At 42.9% G+C, this 26,601-nt stretch overlaps 1 protein-coding gene across 1 annotated transcript in view; it reads left to right on the top strand.

Annotated features, from left to right (window-relative positions):
• Positions 1-26,601, top strand: part of ttc21a (tetratricopeptide repeat domain 21A) — a 137,036-nt gene that overhangs the window by 54,035 nt on the left and 56,400 nt on the right. The window contains exons 11-17 of the mRNA XM_087987769.1: positions 619-819; positions 7,742-7,871; positions 15,053-15,210; positions 16,992-17,213; positions 18,189-18,427; positions 21,019-21,091; positions 25,360-25,470. Coding sequence (XP_087843895.1) covers positions 619-819; positions 7,742-7,871; positions 15,053-15,210; positions 16,992-17,213; positions 18,189-18,427; positions 21,019-21,091; positions 25,360-25,470 — 1,134 coding nt within the window. The remainder of the gene's footprint in view (positions 1-618; positions 820-7,741; positions 7,872-15,052; positions 15,211-16,991; positions 17,214-18,188; positions 18,428-21,018; positions 21,092-25,359; positions 25,471-26,601) is intronic.

Here is a 26,601-nt window from a genome sequence, read left to right as displayed (position 1 = left end):
TATGTCATGCTTTATAATTTCTTGTTAAGACTGCATGTCTGGTTGACTGAACAGCCTCATTACTAACCCTGTAAAGGGTGCCATGTTGGACCAGGCATTGTGAAGACTTTGCCAGGTAGTTCTCAGGCCATGAAGACTCTCAGGGGAGTTCTGTTCCTTTGCTGCCAACTGCAAAATCTTAGCCAATGATATTTAGGGTCTAAATGTCTACTGGTTTCTCCCCCACAACATCAATGTCTGCTGGGATCTGGAGAAGGTTTGTCAATCTGAATACGTCCCACCATGGACCCATCTTTGTCGCCCTCAAGAGTCAGATGTGGGTAATGCAGTCTGGGCAAATGCTGTGTCTCTCTGTGTCGATGCACCACACATCTGCATAGCCCAGAGTGACATATAAGTGGCCTATCTGCAGAGAACCCTCCTCTTTTCCAGAAGAGCATCAACAAGGCTGCATGTGGGCCTTCAACTTATTTCTAGGCTTTCCACTGCACTCCTCTGTTGTAAACGCATTGAGATAAGATGTTGGAGAGCACTGGTGTGCCAAAATAGCCTATGTATTTTCATGGGTGTCATCATTTTGCTTAACCTAGCTGAAATAAAGACTGTATTCTCTTAAAGGAGCTGACTTATCTTCAGGCAGTGCTAGCTATAGCTAAAGGGGAAGAACCAAACGTGATCATCAAGTTTCTGAATCAAGCTGTAGACATTCACTTCAGTTCATTTGAGGACCTTCCTCTTGGTTTGGAGTACTATGAGAAACTCAACCCTGAATTCATGCTTGACATTGTCAAGAAACTTTTGGCCCTCTGTCCAGATCAGGTGAGTGTCAACATCAACAGCTGGCATTTTCAAAGAAAACGTCCCTTGAATGGTGGCAGATGTACTGAAACAGGAAATTAAACTTGACATGGAGCAGTGTGTGTGAACCTCAATGCATATCCCCATTCAAGATGGCTGCCAGAAACCATTGGAACATGTACAGCATTACCAGTATTCATGGGAGTGAGTAATACTGGCTTAGTTGGCATTTATTACCCAGGCAGCGGTTAAGAGTCAATCACGTTGCTGAAGAACTGGAGTCATACTTAGGTAAGGGTAATAGTAATCCTTCCCCAGAGGACGTTAGTAAGCCAGATGGAACCCCCCCCCCCGTCCTGTCCCCAACAATCATTTCATGGTCATCTTAGACTCTTAATTCCAGATTTTTAATCCCATGGCAGGATTTCAGTCTGGGTCCCCAGGACATTACCTAGGGCTCTGGATTAATGGTCTAACAAGAATACCACTTGGCCATCATCTTCCATTGATTATTTGCCAGCTGGGGTCTGATTGACACTTTCATGTTGCAGTCCTGTTGTGGTTTCTGATTGTGTGGTCAATGAGCTGTGAAGTCAGCAGCGTAAACACTGCTGGCCAACAAAATTCTCACTGATCGGTAACGTGACTGGACTGTTCGTGGAACAATTCAACTTGTGCAATTCACTGATCTGTCAATTTGTGGATCAATAAGTGTAGTAAATTCCAAACTGGAATCAGAATCAAATTCTGTTCTCCTACAAAAGGTTCCCCAGCTGGTGGGCTGTAACAAGGTGCTGTAATTCAGTGGGTGGGTGGGGAAGTCTGTGGCGCTCCTACAAGTGTCTGTTTTGGTCTTAAACACAGCCTTAAAGGAATGGCTTCAAAGACGGGGCGAGAGATAGAGGGTTGGAGAGATTTAGGGGGAGAATACCAGAACATTGGGACCAGGCAACCTAAAGTTCAGTGGCTGTTGGTGGAACAATTAAAGTTAGGGAGGCACGAAAACAAAATTGGAGGAGCACTGAGATCTGTGAAAGTAGAGGATGTTGTAGATAAGAAGGGGCAAGGCCTTGGAGGGTTTTGAACATACAAACTATAATATTTATATTGAAATGTTGCTCCAGATAATCCCAAGAGGTTGTTAATAATTCTGTCAGTTGGTGTTCAACTCAGGACCTATTGTCACAAATTGATATAAAAAAAAATCCAGTGGCACTATTTTGCAGAAGCATGAGGATGATTGATACTCAACCCTCAATCACCATTATAATTAAAAGATTATCTAGTCATTCTCACATTGTGGTTTGTATGAGATTGCTCTGTGCAAATTGACTGCAGAGTTTTCAGCATTACAACAGGGACTAAGCTTCAAAAGCACTTCACTCACCCTTGGCAACCCCACCCCTGACACACTACTCAAAAGGTGAAGAATTTGAAACGTTATCTCAGCTTTCTCCCCACAGAAGCTGCCAGGCCTGCTGAGTTTCTCCAGCAATTTCTGCTTTAGTCCCCATACCACAAGCCTTGCATGCCCTCTGCACTGCTTATTAACCTGATCAAGACACCTCCTTGCTTTACAAATAATTTATTTCATATTCCACCCATTTTTGTCCTCCATAATACCTACCTGTCTGTCATTCCATGAGGGCCACAGTTGCTGAGACCATGTTTGGATGTTATATTCATTTCTGGGCACCTTATTTAATAAAGATGTTAAAGCCCTGGACAGAGTACAAAGGAGATCTACTAGAATGGTACCAGAAATGAGGGATTTTAGATACAAGAAAAGGTTGGAGAGACTGGACTTATTCTTTTTGGAGCATTAAGGGGTGATGTTATTGAGGTGCTGAAAATTATGACCAATTTTGATGAGGTAAAGAAGGATATTCTATTTCCATGAGTTAGTATGCCAGTAACTAGGGGTCACAACTTCGAGATTGTCAACAAGAGAGCTGGTAGTGAGATGAGGAGAAACTTCTTTACTCAGTTATTTAGGATTTCTAATGTGCTGCCTGGGAGAATGGTGGGATGGATTCCATAGGAGGTTTAAAAAGAGAGCTGGAGATATATTTGAAAGTGATTAATTTAGAGGGCTATGAAGATGGGGCTGGAGAGTGGAACTGGCTGGATAGCTCTTTCAGGAGCCTGTATAGACACAATCAGTTGAATGGCCTCCTTCTGTACTGATCCAACCCTCGAACTCAGCACTACCCTCCTGAAATGTCCTACCTGTCCATCTTCCTTCCCACCTATCCACTCCACCCTCCGCTCTGACCTATCTCCTTTACCCCCAGCTTCATCTACCTATCACCTTCCCAGCTATGTTCCTCCCAGCCCCACCCTCCTTCCCATTTATCTCTGAGCCCCCTTTTCCATCACCACACTTTTTGACTCTGATCTCCAGCATCTGTGGTCCTCACTTTCTCCTATTGACAACAATGACAAAATTCCCGGTCCTGTGCTAAACAGCAAGGCAAGATAACAATAACATGAGCCTAGCATCTCTAACTGAGTGGGGAAAGGCACAAAGACAATGCAAGGCAGAGAGACTGTGAACAGAAAGTTAGAGTCTATGACAGTGAGTGAAAAGCCTGGAGATGGAGCCTGGTCAAGTGCATGAGCTGGGTGCTTGCCTATGAGTGCTCAGTGTTCTTGCTGTGGCATTCTAATGATAGCTATTGGTGCAGCCTGTGATCCAGCATTGAAGTGCAGATCTGACATCTAAGTGAATCGGAGATGTACAAGAGGATTCTTAGATGCAGATACACGTCAAACGGCCAGCCGTTTAGTTCAAGGGCTGTGAGAGCTGGATAACAAATGCTGGCCTTGCCAGCAACACCACATCCCACAAGCGAATAAAAAGATGAAAGATGTTATGAATGAAGCGGCAGGGTAGAAACACATTGGACCGTGGATTAAACTTAAAATGGTGCAGGTTGGAGACACAAGTCATTGTAATTAGTAGGTAGAATGGATATGACAATTGGAGACCCTGGGGGGATAGTCTGGGCCCTCTCACTCCTAGCATCCCTCGCATGCACCCCCCCCCCCCCCCCACCACCACACACCCCCTCCCCATTTATAGGTACTGATCAACCTTGTAGTCCAAAGACTGTTTTAAAGTAATTTGAGGCCAGTAGATGCATTCATTATAATGCATTCTGACTGAATTTAATATACAAATTTATGCTTTTCAAATAGTGGAATAACCTGTTCCTAAGAACCATCAGGCATCTGTTGCAAAAGATCCCAAAGCACCATTTCAAAGAAGAGCAAAAGGGGGTTAGCTTTGGTGGACTAGTCAATATTTATCCCTCAATCAACATAATAAAAGCAGATTAACAATGATCACATTGATGTTTGTAGGAATTTGGTGTGGCCACCACATTCCATACAATATCACAGAGACTACATTTCATAAATTACCTCATTGGCTCTAAAGCCTTTGAGATGTCAATTGGTCATGAGAGATGCTAAATAAATGCAATCAATATTTTTCAGCATTAGCCACAAAACTACTAATTATAACATGTAGGTTAGAACTTTATCTTCTCCTGGAGTTGTGTTGGGCAGGAGGTATAACACTGGGGGAAATGCCATGGTCATTTTTCCCAGCACCTACCTTCTTGTTCCTGCTGGTGATGCTAGGAGCAAAGAGCTGCCAGCCTCCTGTTGGTCCTCAAGCCAATTAACACAGCACCATGCATTAAATGGTTGTGGGCCGACCTGTCAAAAAAAGGAACAAGTTCTACGTTCATCTTTAAGTTTCTGTCCATAATTCTGCTTTTTGTTTCTAGCAGATATAAGGTTTAAAACTAACTTGAAGTCAGGAACTAATGTCAAAATTATCAGTGTTTCTTTAAATAATTGAGTAGGAAAGACTTTTGAAACACTCAGAGGATGGTTCTGGGTGTAAACAGTCTTAAACAATTCTGAGCACAGGAAACAAATTCCATTGTGACTTCTAACATAGAGTCATGGAGTCATAGAGATGTACAGCACAGAAACAGACCATTCAGTCCGACCAGATATCCCAACCCAATCTAATCCCAACCCAATCTAATCCCAACTGCCACCACCTGGCCCATAGCCCTCCAAACCCTTCCTATTCATATATCCATCCAAATGCCTTTTAAATGTTGCAATTGTACTAGTCTCCACCACATCCTCTGGCAGCTCATTCCATACCCGTACCACCCTCTGCGTGAAAACATTGCCCCTTAGGTCTCTTTTATATTGTTCCCCTCTCACCCTAAACCTATGCCTTCTAGTTCTGAACTCTCCGACCCCAGGGAAGAGACTTTGTCTATTTATCCTATCCATACCCCTCATGATTTTGTAAATCTCTATAAAGTAAACCCTCAGCCTCCGACACTCCAGGGAAAACAGCCCCAGCCTGTTCAACCTCTCCCTATGACTTAAATCCTCCAACCTTGGCAACATCCTTGTAAATCTTTTCTGAACTCTTTCAAGTTTCACAACACCTTTCCGATAGGAAGGAGACTAGAATTGCATGCAATATTCCAACAGTGGCCTAACCAATGTCCTGTACAGCCACAACATGACCTCCCAACTCCTGTACTCAATACTCTGACCAATAAAGGAAAGCATACCAAACGCCGCCTTCACTATCCTATCTACCTGCAATTCCACCTTCAAGGAGCTATGAACCTGCACACTGAGGTCTCTTTGTTCAGCAACACTCCCTAGGACCTTACCATTAAGTGTATAAGTCCTGCTAAGATTTGCTTTCCCAAATTGCAGCACCTCAGATTTATCTTAATTAAATTCCATCTGCCACTTCTCAGCCCATTGGCCCATCTGATCAAGATCCCATTGTAATCTGAGGTAACCTTTTTCGCTGACCATTACACCTCCAATTTTGGTGTTATCTGCAAACTTACTAACTATTCCTCTTACATTCACATCCAAATCATTTGTATAAATTGTTTTATAACCATTTTCGAAGTGCATCTCTATTGTCATGTCGGTAAATGCAGCCATTAATTTACACACTGCAAGGGGCCACAGTCAGAAAATTAAGGGGATTTTGTCTTGTCGGTTGAGGGAGGGAAGTTAACCAGGACAGAAATAGAACTTAAAGGGCTTCTTCAAATGATGCCAAGAGATCTTTCACATTCTTTTAGGTAGATGAATATTCTGCTAGCTTAAACTCTTATTCACAGGTCAGCACCTCTACAATATAACACTCCTTCAGCACCTCTCTGAAATAACAGCCTAATCTGGAAAGGTGCACATCCTCACAACCATTATGTTTTCTTCATAGTGGAATAGATCTGCAAATGAATGATTCAGTGAAAAAAAACTCATCTTAGGAATGGAATTTCTATGCTGTGAGTCCAGATAAAATGATCAAATGCTGTCTGAAACACAATGTTAGAGTGTCAAAGCTAAAGAAGTATATCTTGTAAAGACTAAAATGAATAATCCAAGATATACCAATTGATAGTCTTGAGTTTCATCAGTCACACTTTCAACAAAGTAAACAGGGGTTAGTTGAGCTTAGTTGGCTGGATGACTGGTTTACATAAGAACACCATCTGGCCTATTGAGCCTGCTCTGTCATTCAATACGATCATAGCTGATCGTTTTGTGGACTGTTTGTGATGCAGATTGATACTAACTGTATGGGTTTAATTCCTGCACTGGCTGAGGTTACCATGAAGGATTCTCCTCCTCAACCTCTCCTTTTGCTGAAGGTACAGTGACCCTCTGGTTAAACCATTACCAGTTGTCTCCTTCTCTGATGAGGGAGCAGTCTACAGTCTGATAAGATTCTGGTAACTTCATCTTTCACTTTGAAGACCGGGATGAAGAAGCATTGCTGTCTTGTTCCATAGATTTGTTTTTTGTTTTCTAGATGTGGAAGCCAGTAGTCAGGCCAACATTATATCAGCAATGATATATTTCCAGGTCAGAATAGTGGATGACTTGGAGATTATCTTGGAGATGGTAGTATTTTTATGCACCTGTTAATCCTATAATGGTGTTCTTGTGCATCTGTTAACTTTGTTGAGGTGGCTAGGTTTGTGTTGCTAATGAGGTTGTTGCAGTCCATCATGTGGCGATTACAAACTGCAGCAATGATAGGCCAGAAGTGAAGGCGGATGGATGATTAAACTGGGAGATGAATAGAGCCTATCGATGGTTATATCTAGTCAATTAAAAGAATGGGCTTAATGATCTAAATGCCTTTAATTTTGTGGCTTGTCATATAATTTGCTGACTGTGTGGGAGAAATTGCTGCACTGATGAGAAAGTTAAAGACTTGCATTTAGAAAGTACTTCTGATGGCCACTGCACATTTTAAAGAGACTTTGACTTAAATATGTACTTTTGGAGTGTAGCCATGGTCATCATGTAGGAACAATTTAGTTAATTTGCACACATTGAACACCAGCAAATATCGATGTGATCATAACCAGAACATCTGTTTTATATATGTGGGATGGAGAGATAAGTATTGACTATGGCACTGAAGATAACTCTTCTGCTTTTCTTTAAAACAATGTCATGGATCTTTTACACACACCCATGCAAGCAGATGGAACCTCTGTTCTAATATCCATGTGTGCAACATTCCCTCAGGACTCTGCTGGAATTACCTGCTTCAAATTTTCAGGAACCCAGAGTCAGAGGCAACTCAGCCATCACTGGCACTGTGTGCGCAATGTGCCTGACACCAAAGTCCATTGACACCAGCCAGCCCATGTGTTGGAAGCCTACACACATAGATTCATGAGGCTCATTTTGACCACAATAAAGTTGGAGTCAAATCATGATTCCCCAAATTTTGCAATATCCTGCAGGCCTGTGTTTCATCATATCAGATCTGTGTTTTGACTATGGCAGAATCTAAGATACTTTTGTTTCGACTACTGCTTATCCTTAACTACAGCGTTGTGATCCCTCCCTCCTTCAGTCCACTCTGCAAGGCCAACCCCTTTCTCCTCTGCTGAGACAATCTGCATTGATACTGGAGCCACTGGTTAAGGCAGCCCCTGGGATTAAGGAACTTCTATATATTGTGGCCAAAATTAGATACATGTCAGGTAAGTTTGATTTTGGTTGTTGCTGTAAATAAATTATTCAGTTTATTTATTAATTTTGCCTTCACACTGCAGGCTAAACTAGCAAAAACACTTTTATTTCCCATTCCTACTGATCTAGATAGCATTAAGAATGAACTGCATGGTTTAGATTAGAGTTAGCCTACAGATCCAAAAACGATAGCAGGGATAGATTTCCATAATCTTTATTGAGATTAATGGATGAGTCAAAACCCCTCCCTAACAGCATGCGGCTGTGCCTACACCAAATGCAGCAGTTCAAGAAGACCACTTTCTTTGGGGCAACTAGGGATGTACAATAAATGCTGGTCCAGAAAATAAAGCCCACATGCCATGAATGAATTTTTTTGAAAAAATGACGTACACGAAGCCACCCCATCTGAATTTTCAATGACACTGGGGGGCACCCATACATGGAAAATGTTGGCGCTTTCATGACGCATGTGTTATTAATATGCAAATTGGGTGGCATGTGAAAGGGAAGAAGAAACATAAAGACAGGAACAATAGGAGGCAGTGGTGGCAAATGCCACCTCAAATCTGTTCTTGTATTCATGGCAACGCGACGGTTGGAGGAAGAGCGCCTCATCTTCCACCTAGGAACCCTCCAACCACAAGGGATGAATGCAGATTTCTCCAGCTTTCTCATTTCCCCCCCCCCCCCCCCCCACCTTTTCTCAGTCCCAACCCTCAGACTCAGCACCGCCTTCTTGACCTGCAATCTTCTTCCTGACCTCTCCGACCCACCCCCTCTCCGGCCTATCACCCTCACCTTAACCTCTTTCCACCTATCATATTCCCAGCACCCCTCCCCCAAGTTACCTCCTCCCTACCTTTTATCTTAACCTGCTTGGCACACCGTCCTCATTCCTGAAGAAGGGCTTATGCCGGAAACGTCGATTCTCCTGTTCCTTTGATGCTGCCTGACCTGCTGCGCTTTTCCAGCAACACATTTTTAAGCTTTGTATTCAACATGATCAAATCTCAACATTCACCTCAATTCCATGTTTCTGCTGACTCCCCATATTCCCAAAGAATCTAGAATTTGCCCATATCAACTTGAATATCAGAGTGAAGAAATTGCTCCTCATCTTACCATGTAAAATGCAGCTAAATTCAAGACTCCCCAGCCAGGTAACATGTTTGTGTCTACCCTGTCAAGTCCTTCCTTTCCAAAACTTGCATATCTCAATGAGATCACCTGCCAATCCTCTAGGTTTCAGAGAGTGAAGACCCAATTTACTTAGCATCTCATCATTGGACAACCCTCTTACCTCTGGGTATAAACTAGTAACACTTTGTTGTACAGAGCACAATGCGATGTGAGCAAAAGATCACGAGACCGGAGCAGAATTAGGTCATTCTGCCCATTGGGTAAACTCTGCCATTCTATCATGGCTTTGTGACTTCTCAACCCCATTATCCTGTCTTCTCCCTGTAACTTTGATCCCCTCACCAGTCAAGAATATATCTATTTCAGTCTTAAATACACTGAAGGACTTGTCTCCATAGACTGCTGTAGCAATGAGTTTGACAGATTAACTACCCCCTGGCTGAAGAAATTCGTCTTCATCTCTTGCAATCACAACGTAACGCCATCCATGCTCTCAAAACCAATCACAACATTGTCATCAAACCAGCACATAAAGGAGGAGCCATCATCATTCAGAATAGAACATATTACTGCAAGGAAGTGTACCGACAACTGAACACCCATAACACTACAGGCGAAAGTGAGGACTGCAGATGCTGGAGATAAGAGTCTAGATTAGAGTGGTGCTGGAAAAGCACAATAGGTCAGGCAGCATCTGAGAACCAGGAAAATCCACGTGTCGGGCAAAAGCCCTTTTGCCCGACACGTTGATTTTCCTGCTTCTCGGAAGCTGCCTGACCTGCTATGCTTTTCCAGCACCACTCTAATCTAGAACCATAACACTACAGTCAACTAGTGGCTGATCCAACCAAAGAGCACACCCGTGAACTAAACACATTTTTCAGGATTTTAGATCCAGTTCTTCAGAGTTCCCTACACGCCCTCATCCCACGTCCTTCTCAGGTAAGTGACTGCCCCCGCCTTCCGAAGACACATACAGCCAACACACCAGGACATCCTATCAATTAAGGCATTGGGACCCTGTGTGAGAACCTCTGGCTATGTCGAAGGCATCTTGAAACCCATTGTACAGGAGACCCCCAACTTCTGTCACAACACTACAGATTTCTGACAGAAATCTAGCACCCACGGACGAGTTGAACTGAGAACATTCCTCGTCACCGTGGACATTTCAGCAATCTATATCAGCATCCCCCACAATGACAACATCCCGGCAATGGCCTCAGTACTCAACAACAACAGCTGCCAATCTCCGAGCACCATCCTACAACTCATCTGCTTTATTCTCGACCACAACATTTTCACCTCTGACAACCAGTTCCTCATCCAGGCACACCGAACAGCCATGGAGACCAAATTTGCACCCTGCTGCCAACATTTTCATGCACAGGTTTTTTACGCAGGACCTCCAACCAACTCTATACACCAGGTGTATTGATAACATTTTCTTCCTCTGGACCCATGGCAAGGAGTCACTGAAACAACCACACAGTGATATCAACGAGTTTCATCCCACAGTCAAACTCACCATGGACTACTCTCTAGTATCTATCTCATTTTTGGACACAGACACCTGCATCAAGGATGGGGATCTCAGCACTTCACTCTACCGCAAACCCACGGATAACCTCACGATGCTACACTTCCCCAGCTTCCACCCGAAGCATTATTAAAACAGCCATCCCCTACGTACAAGCCCTACGCATACACAGGATCTGTTCAACTGAGAAGGAACATGATAGGCACCTGGAAGTACTCAAGGTTACCCTCATAAGGACAGTGTACAATGCTCAACTCATTGACCACCAGTTCCGATGTGCCACAGTGAGGAACTGTAATGACCTCCTCAGCAGACAGACATGAGCTGCAACTGACAGGGTACCCTTCGTTATCCAGTATTTCCCAGGAGCCGAAAAACTATGCTATGTTCTTTGCAGCCTGCAACAACATTAACAATGAGGATGAGCACCTCACCAAGACCTTCCCCACACCTCCACTTCTCGCCTTTAAACAACCACCAAACCTCAAACAGATCATTGTTTGCAGTAAACTGCCTGACTTTCAGGACAACACCATACAACATTGCCACGGTAGATGCTGCAAGACGTGTCAGAGTGTGGACATAGATACCACCATTACATGTGGGGACACCACCCACCAAGTACGTGGCAGGTACTCATGCGACTCAGCCTTTGTGGTCTATCTCATACGCTGCAGGCAGGAATGCCTTGAGGCAAGGTACATTGATGAGACCGAGCAGAGGTTACGGCAACGGATGAAAGGACACCGCGTAGTAATCAACAGACAGGAGTGTTCCCTCCCAGTCGGAGAACTCTTCAGCAGTCTGGGATATTCAACCTCGGACCTTCGGGTGACCATCCTCTCAAGGCGGATTTTGGGACAGGCAACAATGCAAAGTGGCTGAGCAGAGGCTGATAGCCAAGTTTGGTACCCATGGGGATGGCCTCAACTGGAACCTTTGGTTCATGTCACACTACAGGTGACCCCACTGCACTACACACACACACACCTCACGTCATTCCCACGCATGTCGCTCCCACACACGTGTGCACACATATGTTTGTGGGGTGAATTTGTACTTGCAGAATTACATTTTATTTTGCTCAAAAACTGCGTGGATCCATGTAAGATTCTGTAAATCCCTTTTTCAGAAATAGAATCAGTCTGAACATTGGGGCACAGACAGCCTCACACAGGGCACCTCACACCTTCAATGCATTATCTGGGCCAACATGACACCAATTGTTAAAGTTCACTTGAGAATGTAACTTTAAAAAAGGTTCTGGGATTTACATATGAAAGAACTGAAACCAACACGGTCATTCTAAAAGATGACAGACTTAACAAACAATCCAGGTTATTTTCAATATATAATTTCAGTTACATCACACTGTAAACTTTTGCTATAAATTCTGTGTCTAACGATCTTATACTCCACAACCACCCAATGAAGGAGCCGTGCTCCGAAAGCTAGTGCTTCCAAATAAACCTGTTGGACTATAACCTGGTGTTGCATGATTTTTAACTTTGTATACCCCAGTCCAACACTGGCACCTCCAAATCACCTCTTCATCTCAGTTCTAAAGGGTTACCTCTTCACCCTGAGGTTGTGTCCTTGGGTCCTAGCCTCTCCCACCAGTGAAAACACTTTCTCCACATCCACCTTATCCAGGTCTCTCCGTATTCTGTAAGTTGCAGTCATATCCTTCTTTAAAACAGAAGTCAAAACTGCTTACGATGCTGCAGGTGTTATCTCAGGAAAGCCGAAGAAAATTGTAACAAGACCACTGTATTTCTGTATTCCAACCCACTTGCATTTAAGGTTATCATGCCATTTACCTTCATAATTGCTTGCTATACCTGCATTCCAAACTTCTGTATTCCTTGTACTAATACAAATCTCTCTGACCATCAACATTTAAATGATTCATGTCTTTTACAGTTTAATCGGATTTTATATTCTAATTATCAAAGTGAATAACCTCACAGTTTCCTTGTTGGTCTTTCTGCCACCCACTTGTCCACTCATTTAACCTTTGTGTCCTCCTCACACTCCCAGCTAGTTTTGTAATTGCAGCATTCCTAGATCCATAATTACTCAGTGTTTCTACCAAAAGACATTAATATAGATTGTAAATAGTTAAGGCCTCAGCACTAATTCTTGAGGACCTCCACTAGTCACAGCCTCTGAATTTTAAAATGGCTGGTTTATTCCTATTCTGCTTCTTATCCCTTAACCAGTCCTGCATTCATATAATCCCCAACTCTATTAGCCCTTATTTTGCATATTAATCTCCTGGGTGGAACCACATTGAATGCCTTTTGGAAATCCAAGCATACTACATTTACTGGCTTCCCTTTTATTTATTTTATTGGATACGTCCACAAAAGACTCTAACTTGCACTGATTTCCCTTTTATGAAAGCTGGTTGATTCTGCCTGAATGTACTGTGATCTTCTAAATGCATTATTTCTTAGTAACCAATACAGCCTGAATTGAGAATTTCACACTTTGAACAAGCTGTATGAGCTGTAAAGTATCGAATGAAGTAAAAACAATGACTGCAGATGCTGGAAACCAGATTCTGGATCAGTGGTGCTGGAAGAGCACAGCAATTCAGGCAGCATCCGAAAAGCTTCGAAATCGACGTTTCATTCCTGATGAAGGGCTTTTGCCCGAAACATCGATTTCGAAGCTTTTCGGATGCTGCCTGAATTGCTGTGCTCTTCCAGCACCACTGATCCAGAAGTATCGAATGAAGACCAGCTAGAGAGGGTCTACAAGGTCTGCACCCCACCAGTAAGATATACAGAGGAACCTCGATTATCCAAGGATCAATTATCCGAATTTTGGATTATCCAAAGCTCTCGACAGACAGATTACATCAAAGATGTGTTTCCAACACTGATCACATCTTTTGTTTACAGTGATTAAAAGTGAACAAATGGACTGATGGGGCACCGTCTCCAAATGACTGACATCCCGCCCTCTGTCCCTCCCCCCACACTTTCCCTGGAGTTCTACACAGGGATGTACCCTAAACCCACCTTCCCCAGATATTCTCTCTAGCATTGTCCTGTACAGGGCAAGGTGGAACATGTCAAAACATTGCAGTAAAAAGTTTTGTGGATGTATGCACACGCACTAATTGGAGACTCACCTCCCAAAGGGCGGCAGCAGCAGTCTTGTTCTTGGTGTTCAGCCCGGCTGCCCTGGAGAGGGGGTGGGGGCAGGGTTGGATGGGGTTGGGGGAGGGTGTAGTCTCACACACGGTGTGCTGCTGCCTCGTCTCCTGAACGGGGAGCGGAACCTAACCGAAAACTCCCGCCCATATCGTTCGGATAATCAAGGTTCCTCTGCAGTCCCAAAGTGCTCAGGGCAAGCAGTGGAACCAACCTTACCTTATTCTGTATGAGCATTAAGCAAGTCAGTTTATCTTTTGAAGTGTGGGAGAAAGTAATTAAGAATGATAGTGCTTAGTGCACACTTTTAGCCAAAAGATTTACATTTAATAGCAACATTTCTTGCAAACTGTCATTTCCAGACTACTGAGAGGTTTTGGCAAAACCTACAGCCTCAAGATTATCAAGTGCAGGTTTAGGACACATTTCTTGGTCCTATTGATCCCTTCCTGAGCCTATCTGAGTGAGAATATCAAATATTACTGAAGGTTCCCTTGAGTACAGAAGATTGAGTGGCAATATGATCCGCTTAAAATGTCACAAGGATTCCATAGAGTAGATTCAGATAAACAATTACCTTTGGTCAGGGAATCTAGAATAAAGGGTCATAACCTTGAAATTAGAACTAGGCCATTTGGGAGAGAAATCAAGAAGCACTTCAAAAAAAAAATGTTAGTAGAAACCTGGAATTTCTTTGATTTAGGGGATGGGAGCTTTACTGATTGGGTCAGCATTTATTGCTCATCTCTAATTGCCCTTCTTGAACTGCTGCAGTCCATTTGTTGTAGGCATTCCCAAAATGCTGTTAGGAGGGAGTTACAGGGATTTTGACTCAATGAAAACTTTTCCCTCAAATGAGTAAGAATGCCGGGGGCAATTGGAGACTGAGATCAATAGCAGGGTTACTTGACCTAGAACATTAACTTTGTTTCCCTTTCCACAGATGTTGCCAGATCTGCTGAGTATTTCCAACGGTTTTGGTTTTTGTTTCAGTTGATTCTTTTTGGGTAAGTGTATCAAGTGACCTAGAAATAAGGAGGGCAAATGAGTTGAGATAAAGATCAATCATGAACTAATTGATTGTTTGAGAAGCTGATCAAGGACCTAAATGGTCTATTTATATTTCTTAATGGCATCACATCTCATTCAGTTTTGTGCCTGTGAAGTAATTGATTGAGAATGTCAATAGGACCATAAGAGACTTCAGAGTCAAAACCAAGATTCCATAAGCCAAGAGACAGCTTTTCACATTACCCTGGCTCACCTTAGTAATGTCCCAGCTTATGCTTTGAGACTGAAGAATGGATGTAATAAGTGGATTTAACCTGTCCTTCTTCTTGTGTAGGCAACTTGGACACTGCTCAGGCCACATTACAGCAATATCTCCAACTGTTCCCCAGTTATGCTGATGGCCACCTATTCATGGCTCAGATATACCTGGCCCAATGTAATTTCAAAGAATGTTCGCATTCTTTAGAAATGGGCCTCAGCTACAACTTCCAGGTGAGAACGACATTGTTTGGTCAATAACCATGTCCAACAATTTTCTGCCATAGTTAGAAAAATGGGATTAATAAAAAGTAACTTGTAAATTTATACGGAATCATTACAATGTAGAAGGAGGCCGCTCAGCCCATCAGTCCTTCAGATGAGTGATGCACCTCATGTCACTTTCCACCCTCTCTCTGTGCCTTCTATGTACTCCCTTTTCAGATAATAATCCAACTGCCTTTTGAGTGCCTCAACTGAACCTGCATCCAATGGACTGTCAGGTTGTTCATTCCATTCCAAACCACCTCTCCGTCATGTCTCTTATTTTTTGCCAATTCCCTGAAATTTATGCCCTCTTTTTCTCAATCCTTCAGTAATGGGAACAGTTATTTTCATCTTTACCATCCAGACCCATCTCAATTTTTAATATCTTGACCAAATCTGCCAACCTGCTGAGTTTCTCCAGCATTTTCTATTTTTTTCATTTATGATGTTCCCCCTTCCTGGAGAAATTCAATCATCTTCAATAACCTGTACACATATAGCCCAGGTCCCTTTGATCCTGACTTCCCTTTAGACTAGAATCCCCTATTTAATCCAGAACCTCAGGCTAATTTTTAAAAAATTCATTCACAGGTTGAGGGCATCGCTGACTAGGCCAGAATTTATTGCCTGTCCCTAATTGCCCAGAGGGCAGTTGAAAGTCAACCACATTGCTGTGGGTGTGGAGTCACATGTAGGCCAGACCAGGTAAGTATAGCAGTTTCCCTCCCTAAAGGGAATTAGTGAACCAGATGCGTTTTTCCCAATAATTGACAATGGATTCATGGTCATCATCATTAGATTCTTAATTCCAGATTCTTATTGAGTTTAAATTCCACCATCTGCCATGGCAGGATTTGAACCCAGGTCCCTAGAACATTATCTGGGTCTCTAGATTAACAATGCAGTGAAAATACCATTAGGTCATTGCTTCCCTGTTCTTGGGCAGTAAGTTTACTTTCCAACATAGCAGATGGTTAAATTTGAATTCAATAGAAAATCTGTGATAAAAGACTAATATAATGGTGACAATGTCAAATGTTCTAAAAACCCATCTGATTTACTAATATCTTCCAGGGAAGGAAATCTGCCGTCCTTACCCCGTCTGGACTATGTGTGACTCCAGACCTGAAGAAACATGGCTGATTCTTAACTCCCCCTGGGCAGCAAGGATGGGCAACAAATATTGCCCTAACCAGCAATGCCCACATCCCATCAATAAATATACAATAAATCTGGCATGTTGACTCAATATGCCTGATGCTGGTGGAAGGGGTAAAGTGGGAGATAAAAATTTAGATAGACAGGTTAGGTGGGAACACAGTTGGGGGGGAATGGTAAGGGAGGATTGGGGAGCTACCAAGAAGGGAATGTGTACGTTTTGGGGTTTTCCACAGTTAAAAGACTCCCTGAGACTCTCTGCGTGAGAAGCAATCACTATTTCCTTTCATTGTGTTTCAAATAACAAGGGGAAAATGGAGCTGGAAATGGCTGTGATCACATCCAGACTCGGGGAAGGGTGACTAAGGGTTTCATTCTGTGAGCAAGGGGGCTTGGACAAGACAGTTTGAAATGTACTTGGCAGCGTAGATGAAATGACCTGTTCCTGTTCAGCGAAGTCTGCATTATTAAATGCATTCTTCTTGTTTTCTGCAATGGGACCAAGGAATTTCTTCAGTTGAAATGCAATGTTGTTCAGCCAGTGTCGAAGACGGTAGAAGTGCAAGTTACACTTTTGCTCAACCTTGCAGGTCAGAGATCACCCTGTCTACCACCTGATCAAAGCCCGAGCCTTGAAGCAGATGGGCAAGGTCACAGAAGCCATAATGACGCTGAAAGTGGCAATCGGCCTTCTGGGGGTGAGACGAGGCCAGACCAGAAAAGGGAGCTGGGCAACAGCCAACATCAGCATGAGTGAACGTGCCTCTGTGTATCTGGAACTGGCAGACGCTCATCACTTAAATAGTGAACAGGTACTCCATTCCCCACAAGGTGCTTTATAGGAGTATCTTCAGAGAAAAAACTTACACCCAACTTTGAAAGTTGTTTTACCTCTAGTGGAGAGACAAAACAAAAGACTGTAGTTGCTGGAATTCAACGTAGACAAGCGGGAGGCTGGAAGAACACATCAAGCCAGGCAGCATCAGGAGATGGAGAAGTCAATGTTTTGTGTGTAATCCTTCTTTAGGACTGGGGGTGGGTGTAAGGGGAGCTGCAGATAAAGGGGGTGGGGGAGGGGGCAGGGGCGGGGTGGTGAGGTACGGATAGGTGAACCCAGGTAGAGAGTATGACCTGGTGGGTTGATGGGAGGAATGAATCTGGTTGATAGCTGAATGAAAGGGGAGGGGAGGGGCTGGGAATGGAGGTTATTTGAAAATGGAGTACTCAATGTTGAGTTCTCCTGGCTTTAGGCTGCCAAGGCAGAAGATGAGGTATTGTTCCTCTGATTTGCGCTCTGATTCGCTGTGGCAATGGAGGAGGCCAAGGATGGTCATGTCGGAAAGGGAATGGGAAAGGGAATGAAAATGGGTGGTGACTGGGAGGTCCGGTCGGCCTCATGGACCTGGATGAGATGTTTGGCAAGACACACCGAGTTTACGCGTGTTCTCACCGATGTAGAGAATTTCTACAATTTACCTTTCCATATCATTCATTGAATTTATTAAAACTTGCTAGTGAATGGCATAAGGACTACGTGAGGAGTTGAGGTGATTTCTTTTTAAGCTGAGCTGTAGAGCAGACCAGCTAAAATCTAACTTAATAGGCCCACGGAGCCGAATGGTCTACTCCTGTTCCCATGGGTGTGACATGAATGGGAACCTGTAAGCACAACATTGTTGTCCTTGTCGTTACTCTCACCAGGGATAAGAAGCACTGGCTTAGTGGGTTGTTACAAAAGCAGTCACTGTTCACCCGCACTAATCACCATCAAAATTATTCCTTTGCAGCACCAAGCTACCAAGGTGTTGCAAGATGCAATCCATGAATTTGCTGGGACGCCGGAAGAAACTCGAATCACCATCGCCAATGTTGATTTGGCTCTGAGCCAGGATGATGTAGAAACAGCATTCAGCATGCTCAGGAGCATTCTCCCCGAGCAGCCGTATTACGTTGAAGCCCAAAAGAAACTGGCTGAGATCTACCTGCACAAACAGAAGGACCAAAAGCTCTATATCAGATGCTACAAGTATGTATGACATAGCTATAGTTATCCATGATTCGGGTTAGGAGGAAGATACCTAAAAGCTGAAAATTTAAGAGAATGCAGAGGCCAAGATATTAAAGATGGAGGGTTGCATAAATGCAGGGAGCAGCTTGGTTGGATTTATATTGTGTACAGAAACTCTACAGCACTTGCCTTTCTATGGACAGCATGGTGGCTCAGTGGTTAGCACTGCCCTGCAGCATTAGGGATCCGGGTTTGATTCCTCTGGTGACTGTCTGTGTGGAGTTTGCACATTCTCTCTGTGTCCTGATGCCCTGGTTTCCTCCCATTGTCCAAAGATGTGCAGGTTGGGTGGATTGGCCATGTTAAATTGCCCATAGTTTCACATGGATGTGTAAGCTAGATGGATTAGCCATGGGAAATTTAGGTTAATGAGGTGGGTCTAGGTGAGGGATGTCTTTTGGAGGGTCAGTGTGGATTTGATAGCTGAATGGCCTGCTTCCACATTATAGGGATTCTATGATTTGTTTCTTCAAAAATATCTACTACCTGGAAGCCATCTTAATTAAAGCTTGGTTCCCTGTCAAGTAGGAAAACTCTGTCTGAGGGTGCAGCTGAAGGGGCAGGTTAAATGCTTGTTTCTGTATTAGTAGATGTAGGAAACGGTGGGGGAAGTAGATTCTTTGGAAGAATTGCTTTCCAGTACAGTGGGGGAGGGGCACAGTAAGCATGGGGTCCTTGTTGGGTGTAAGCATGTTGGGTGGTATCTTCAGGTTAAAGAATGTCTCAGCCACATTCCAGAGACGTATGTATTAAGTCATGGCTGTAGTGCATTACTGTGTAATGTATATAGATGATGTTGTAGTTTATAGTAACACTTGAAAAGAGCATGAAAGATAATTCAAAGATCTGTTTGTAACAATTATGATTGGCTGATAAATGTTGTAATAAATTTAGCAAAAGGTGAATTTGCAAAAGCAAGATTGAGTTATTTGGTGCATGCGGTTAGAACAAGGACAAATGTTTCCAAGGACACTGAAAGTGAAGGTTTTAATAGAATATCATGTTGCTAAAACTAAATGAAAAACTGAGATTTTAGGAATGTGTAAATTTGTGCATAATTTTGGTAAGGTAGCTGTATCTTTAACAAATATCAAAAGAGGTATGGTCGTAGAATGACAAGCAGCCTTTGGGAATCTAAAAGCAATCTTCACAAATAAACTAGTATTGGCCACCCCTGATTTTTCCAGCCCTTTCACAATGGTAGTTGATGCTAGTGATTTGGGTATAGATGCTGCCTTGTTATTGGATGATGAGTAAGGAATAGAGACTCCAGTGTGATTCTCTCTGAGAAACTAAACCAGTATCATAAGAAGTACTGTACCATAGAAAAAGAGATTTTGGGATTGTTGTTAACTCTTCAGCACTTTGAAGTCGATACCCAACATGGAAACAAATACAGGCCGAATTCGATTATCCGAACAACACAGGCAGGAAGTATTTTGTTCAGATAATCGAAAGTTCGGATAACACAGATTACCCAAGTATCAGGACCATGAGATCTTTTCGGATAATCCAAAATTCAGATAATCGATGTTCAGATAACTGAGGTTGTAAATGCTAATTTACATTGATCATAGTTCACTAAGCTTCATTGAAAAGTTTAAAAATTGGAATGCGAATTATTTGGCGATGGAATCTTTCATTGTAATCATTTCATGTAAAATTTGTTCATATTAATGGAACGATAATATAATCATGGATATACTATATATAATTCCAAATGTGGAATGTTAGAATAGGTTCAAATTTAGGAAATTCTAAGACTGTGCAAATTGGTATAGAGAGGGGAAGAAGAATGAATGGATGTAAGTCTTATTTTGTTGTTGTTGTCTATTACATGTTAATAGTGAAAGGCATTTTTGAGATTGCATGTCATTTTCTTTAAGGACAGAGGTGTCCCCCACTCCACTGTCTTTTTACGTTTTGCATCTTTAAAATCTTTGTACTGCAAGCACAAAGAACTGATTTTAAAAACGGAGATTTAACATGATGTTTGCATAATTTCACAGCAGTGAATTTGATACCCAATGTGAACTCTGTTTCTGTGGCCGTGGGTTCCTGTAATGCTGAGACCATCAGGAACTATGAAGTAGCTTACAAATGAACTGAGTGTATCTCAGCTAACTGATAGGTTGCACTGTAAACAAGTTACGGAAACACTGGAGGAGAGAGAGAGAGAGAGAAAAACACAAGTTGTTCTCCCCAGCAGAAAGTGCATGTTCTTTGTGGTGAAAAACTCAATTTAAACATGAACTAAACTAGTTACCTTTCCTGCAGTAGTTGTTGTGACTTGTCACTTTTGAATTGAGACATGCCAATGATTTATACCTATTTACTTGTAGCTACAGTCTAATCACTTGATTCATGCTTTCCATCAACTTTGGTCTAAAAGTCAGGTAAAATGGTGTATTGTGTGTACCTTTAAAAAACTTTAAGATTTGGTAAGACCAGGAATAGTGGGACATGATTTACAGTGTGCTCTCCCAGTGGGTCGTACCAATGTGAAGCCTGACTTCTGCAGCACATATTTCATATTTTCTGTTTTACAGAGACTTGCATGAACAGTTCCCGAATACACAGATAAGCCTTCTTCTTGGTGATGCATATATAGCTATCCAGGAGGTAAGTCAGAACGGTCATAACGTGTACCTAATAGGTTTTATCAAACTAGATCCTCATTTGAATCCAGGGGAATGGGAGACTTGGTATTTCAGGCATTTGCTAAGGGATAACTGATTCAGATCAGGTAGTGGCTTCAGTGGGGAATACAGTTGTTTAAAGTGTAATAGCTCTGTTACTGGTTTAGTGAGGAGTAACTTCAGGGAGACATCTGATGAAAATTTCATGGTCACATTACTAGCTTTATATTCCAGATGTATTAATTAAATTTAAATTCCACCAGCTGGCATTATTTGAACCTGAATTGGGAATGCGCCATTCAGACTCTCTAGCCTTCTTCACCATCCAGTAAGATTATGGGTTGATCTATTTGTTCCACGTTCCCACCCAACCTCTGATAACCTTGCAGCAAGTAAGTGAGCATCTCCACGAATTCAGTCTTAACCTTCTCTTCGGTCAGGAGTATGTTGTCATCTCCAATCTATTCATGCAACTGTTGTCCCTCATCCATGGATTTATTCTCATTCACCTTTTCTGCACCCTCTCTAAAGGCTTCACATTATTCATAAATAGTGGTTTTCAAGGTTGGACACAATGCTCCAATTACCTCTGAACAAGCTTGTTTTTCTGTAAAGGCTTATTGTAATGCTCTTTCTTTGTACCCATGCCACAATTTATAAAGCTCAGTGTCCCACATACATGTATTTGGGGATATGTGAGAGATAGGTATTGGATCAACTGGACAGTTGCTCAGGAGTTAGGAAAAGATACACTGGCGTTGGAGGAAGTCCAGAGAAGGTTCATTGGGCTGATAGCAGGTTTGGAAGTTCTATCTTATGAGGAGAAGTTGTGTAGATTGGGCCTGTACTCAATGGAATTTAGAAGAATGAAAGGCTTATTGAAACCTACGAGATTCTTAGAGGACCCGACAGGGTAGATGTAAAAAGATTGTTTCTTCCTTGTCGGGGAGTCTTAAGATCAGACAACATAATCTCAGAGTAAGGCTATGCACATTTAAGACAGAGATGAGGAGGAATTACTTGTGCCAGAGCGTTGCGAATCTGTGGAATTCTTTACCACAGAGAACTGCTGAGGTTGGGAGATTACTGTATATACTCACGTAATAGTCGATCTCATGTAAAGGTCGACCCCAATTTTTGGCCAAATAACCTGGAATTTTCCATATATCTCATGTAAAAGTTGACCCTAGTTCTCCAAGATAGCAGATCAACATTTACGAGTCAGTGTGCCGGCCATCACGTTCCGCTCCACTTCTGGTCTCCCAGTGCACTGGCTGTTGGGTTCAGCTCTGGGTTTTTAGCATTACCATAATTCATTTGTTTTTCTTTATTCACTTAGAGATCATTTGGGCTTCTGCTAATGCTACCGTATGAGTCTTGATAGGCATGAATTTCAGGCCCTCAAAAATAGTATTCATGTAATTGTTGACCCCATAAATTTAACCTTAACAAGTAGTCAAAAAATTTGACTATTACTCAAGTATATACGGTAAGAATATTCAAGACTGAGATAGACAGCAAGGGATGGAAATGTGTTGCTGGAAAAGCGCAGCAGGTCAGGCAGCATCCAGGGAACAGGAGAATCGACGTTTCGGGCATAAGCCCTTCTTCAGGAATCAAGAAGGGCTTATGCCCGAAACGTCAATTCTCCTGTTCCCTGGATGCTGCCTGACCTGCTGCGCTTTTCCAGCAACACATTTCCAGCTCTGATCTCCAGCATCTGCAGACCTCACTTTCTCCTCATAGACAGCAAGGGAATCAAGGGTTATGGGAAAAGGTAGAAAAGTGGAGTTGAGGATTATCAGAGCAGCCATGATCTCATTGAGTGGCAGTACAGACTCAATGGGCTGAATGGCCTACATCTGTTCCCATGTCTTATGGCCCTATAATTAGCTACCGACTGTTGCATGTTGGATAGCTACGGTGATAGCCTCAATCCTCCTCTGGGAAAAAAAAAGTACCTTCATTGGGATGGAGTTGGACAACTGACACAGATTGGGGTAGACAGTGGTGTAATGATAATGTCGCTGGACCGAGGAAATCCAGAGTCCCAAACAAATGCAATGGGGACTGGGGTTCAAGTTCCATCACAGCAGCTGGTGAAACTTGAATTCAGTTCATGAATCTGAAATTGAAAGCTAGTTTCAGTAAAGGTGACTATGACAACTGTTAACAACTGCTATAAAAATGGTTAAGATATGGAAATCTGCCATCTTTACCTGGGCTCATCTGCGTGTGACTCCAGACACTCCACAATGTACTTGACTCTTGGGTTGCACTCTGACATGTCCTATCAAGCCACTCAGATCAAGGACAGTTAAGGATGGGTCACAAATGCAGGCCTTACCAGCAATGAGGCTTGTGGGTTGACCAATCCCCTTCTCCCTCACCTTCATCCACCTATCACTTTCCCAGCTACCGTACCCCAGCCCCACCCCCTCCCATTTATCTCTCAGCCCCAACCCACAAGCCTCAGTCCTGATGAAGGGCTTATGCCCAAAATGTCAATTCCCCTGCTCCTCGGATACTGCCTGACCTGCTGCGCTTTTTCAGCAACACACTCTCGACTCCGATCTCCAGCATCTGCAGTTCTCACTTTCTCCTTACCAGCAATGCCCACATTCCATGAAAGAGGAAAGGCAAAAGCCAGTAATATAAAATTCCATACCCTGACATATAAAATTCCATACCCAAGTAGATTCATAGATTCATAGAGATGTACAGCATGGAAACAGACCCTTTGGTCCAACCTGTCCATGCCGACCAGATATCCCAACCCAATCTAGTCCCACCTGCCAGCACACGGCCCATATCCCTCCAAATCCTTCTTATTCATATACCCATCCAAATACCTCTTAAATGTTGCAATTGTACCAACCTCCACCACTTCCTCTGGCAGCTCATTCCATACACGTACCACCCTCTACGTGAAAAAGTTGCTCCTTAGGTCTCTTTTATATCTTTCCCCTCTCACCCCAAACCTATGACCTCTAGTTCTGGACTCCCTGACCCCAGGGAAAAGACTTGGTCTATTTATCCTATCCATGACCCTCATAATTTTGTAAACCTCTATAAGGTCACCACTCAGCCTCCGACACTCCAGGGAAAACAACCCCAGCCTGTCCAGCCTCTCCCTATAGATGAAATCCTACAACCCTGCAACATCCTTGTAAATCTTTTCTGAACCCGTTCAAGTTTCACAACATCTTTCTGATAGGAAGGAGACCAGAATTGCATGCAATATTCCAAAAGTTGCCTAACCAATGTCCTGTACAGCCGCAACAAGACCTCCCAACTCCTGTACTCAATACTCTGACCAATAAAGGAAAGTATACCAAATGCCTTCTTCATTATCCTATCTATCTGCGATTCAACTTTCAAGGAGCTATGAACCTGCACTCCAAGGTCTCTTTGTTCAGCAACACTCCCTAGTACCTTACCATTAAGTGTATAAGCCCTACTAAGATTTGCTTTTCCAAAATGCAGCACCTCACATTTATCTGAATTAAACTCCATCTGCCACTTCTCAGCCCATTGGCCCAACTGGTCCAGATCCTTTTGTAATATGAGGTAACCCTCTTTGCGGTCCACTACACCTCCAATTTTGGTGTCATCTGCAAACTTATTAACTGTACCTCTTATGCTCGCATCCAAATCATTTATGTAAATGACAAAAAGTAGAGGACCCAGCACCAATCCTTCTGGTACTCCACTCGTCACAGGCCTCCAGTCTGAAAAACAATCCTGCACCACCACCCTCTGTCTTCTACCTTTGAGTCTTTGGTTCCCTTCCGAAAGTATTTAATTTTTTTGAAAATAAGGCCTATTTCCCCCTCTATGAAACTCTTCTGGTGCTGTTGCGTGTTTAAATTGCTATATTGGCACGGTGGCACAGTGGTTAGCACTGCTGCCTCACAGCGCCAGAGACCTGGGTTCAATTCCCGCTCAGGCGACTGACTGTGTGGAGTTTGCACATTCTCCCCGTGTCGGCGTGGGTTTCCTCCGGGTGCTCCGGTTTCCTCCCACAATCCAAAGATGTGCAGGGTCAGGTAAATTGGCCATGCTAAATTGCCCGTAGTGTTAGGTAAGGGGTAAATGCAGGGGTATGGGTGGGTTGCGCTTCGGCGGGGCGGTGTGGACTTGTTGGTCCGAAGGGCCTGTTTCCACACTGTAAGTTATCTAATCTAATCTGTGCTTCCTATTTTTCTTGTTCCTGTTTTAATCAGACTGACTGCTTCTAATTTATTTTAGCCCGAGAAAGCAATAGAGGTATATGAACAGGTCCTGAAGAAAAACCCTCACGATGGACATTTGGTGAGAAAGATAGGTCAAGCATTAGTTAAAACTCATCATTACACCAAGGTATGGGGAACCCACATTTTGTTATATGTAATTGACTTTATGTACCTCAGTATTGCTTGATATTAGTCATGATCATTTTAAAGACTTTGTAGTACTTTTAAATAAATGAATGCAAACCTGCATCCTTGTTGCATTGTTTGTGATTATTGGGTACATCTGTCTGTTCCCACGCAAGACTAAACTTTTTCTTTCAAATCCGTAAGAAACATTATATTTTGCCAAACTGTCAGACAAGAAGCTCATCAAGTGCATTAACTCTTACACATGAAATTACATGAAAGAAGTTGGCCAAATGGCAGACATCTGGCAGATGAATTTCAATGCAGAGAAATGTGAGCTAATGCATTTTGGTCGAAGTACGGAGACACAGTACAGGCTCAATGATGCAGGAGCAGAGGGACCTCTGGACTCAAGTAAATGATTCCCTGAAGATGGCCCAGCAAGTTGAAACAGTTAAAAGGCTTTTAGGATCCTTGGTTTCTAAAGAGAGGCGTAGAGTATAAAAACAAGGAAGTGATGCTACATCTCTTTAAATCTTGGTTAGACTACCATTTGGAAAATTGTGTTCTGTGCTGAGCACCTTATTTAAGGAAGGATGTTAAAACATTGGAGAGAGTGCAAAGGTGATTTACTAGAATGATACCAGGAGTGGGGATTTTAGTGGCGGTACGGTGGCTCAGTGGTTAGCACTGCTGCCTCACAGCGCCAGAGACCTGGGTTCAATTCCTGCCTCAGGCAACTGTCTGTGTGGAGTTTGCACACTCTCTCCGTGTCTGTGTGGATTTCTTCCGGGTGCTCTGGTTTCCTCCCACAGTCCAAAAGTATGCAGGTGAGGTGAATTGGCCATGATAAATTGCCCGTAGTGTTAGGGGCAGGGGTAAATGTAGGGGAATGGGTCTGGGTGGGTTGCTCTTCAGAGGGTCGGTGTTGACTTGTTGGGCCGAAGGGCCTATTTCCACACTGTAAATAATCTAATCTAATATAGATTCATGGAAAAATTAGAGAAATTGGCCTTGTTCTCCTTGGAGCAGAGGTAATTAAGAGATGGCCTTACTGAGGTACTCAAAATTGTGAACAATTTTGACAGAGTAAAGAAGGATATTCTGTTTCCATCAGTTGGTATGTCAGTAA

Source organism: Chiloscyllium plagiosum, unplaced genomic scaffold, assembly GCF_037043375.1.
Source record: "Chiloscyllium plagiosum isolate Xiang-an unplaced genomic scaffold, Cpla_swu_hap1 HiC_scaffold_5, whole genome shotgun sequence".
NCBI classification, from domain to species: Eukaryota; Metazoa; Chordata; class Chondrichthyes; order Orectolobiformes; family Hemiscylliidae; genus Chiloscyllium; species Chiloscyllium plagiosum.
Note: the sequence above shows the minus strand (reverse complement) of the source record. Positions and strands in the feature narration are given on the sequence as shown.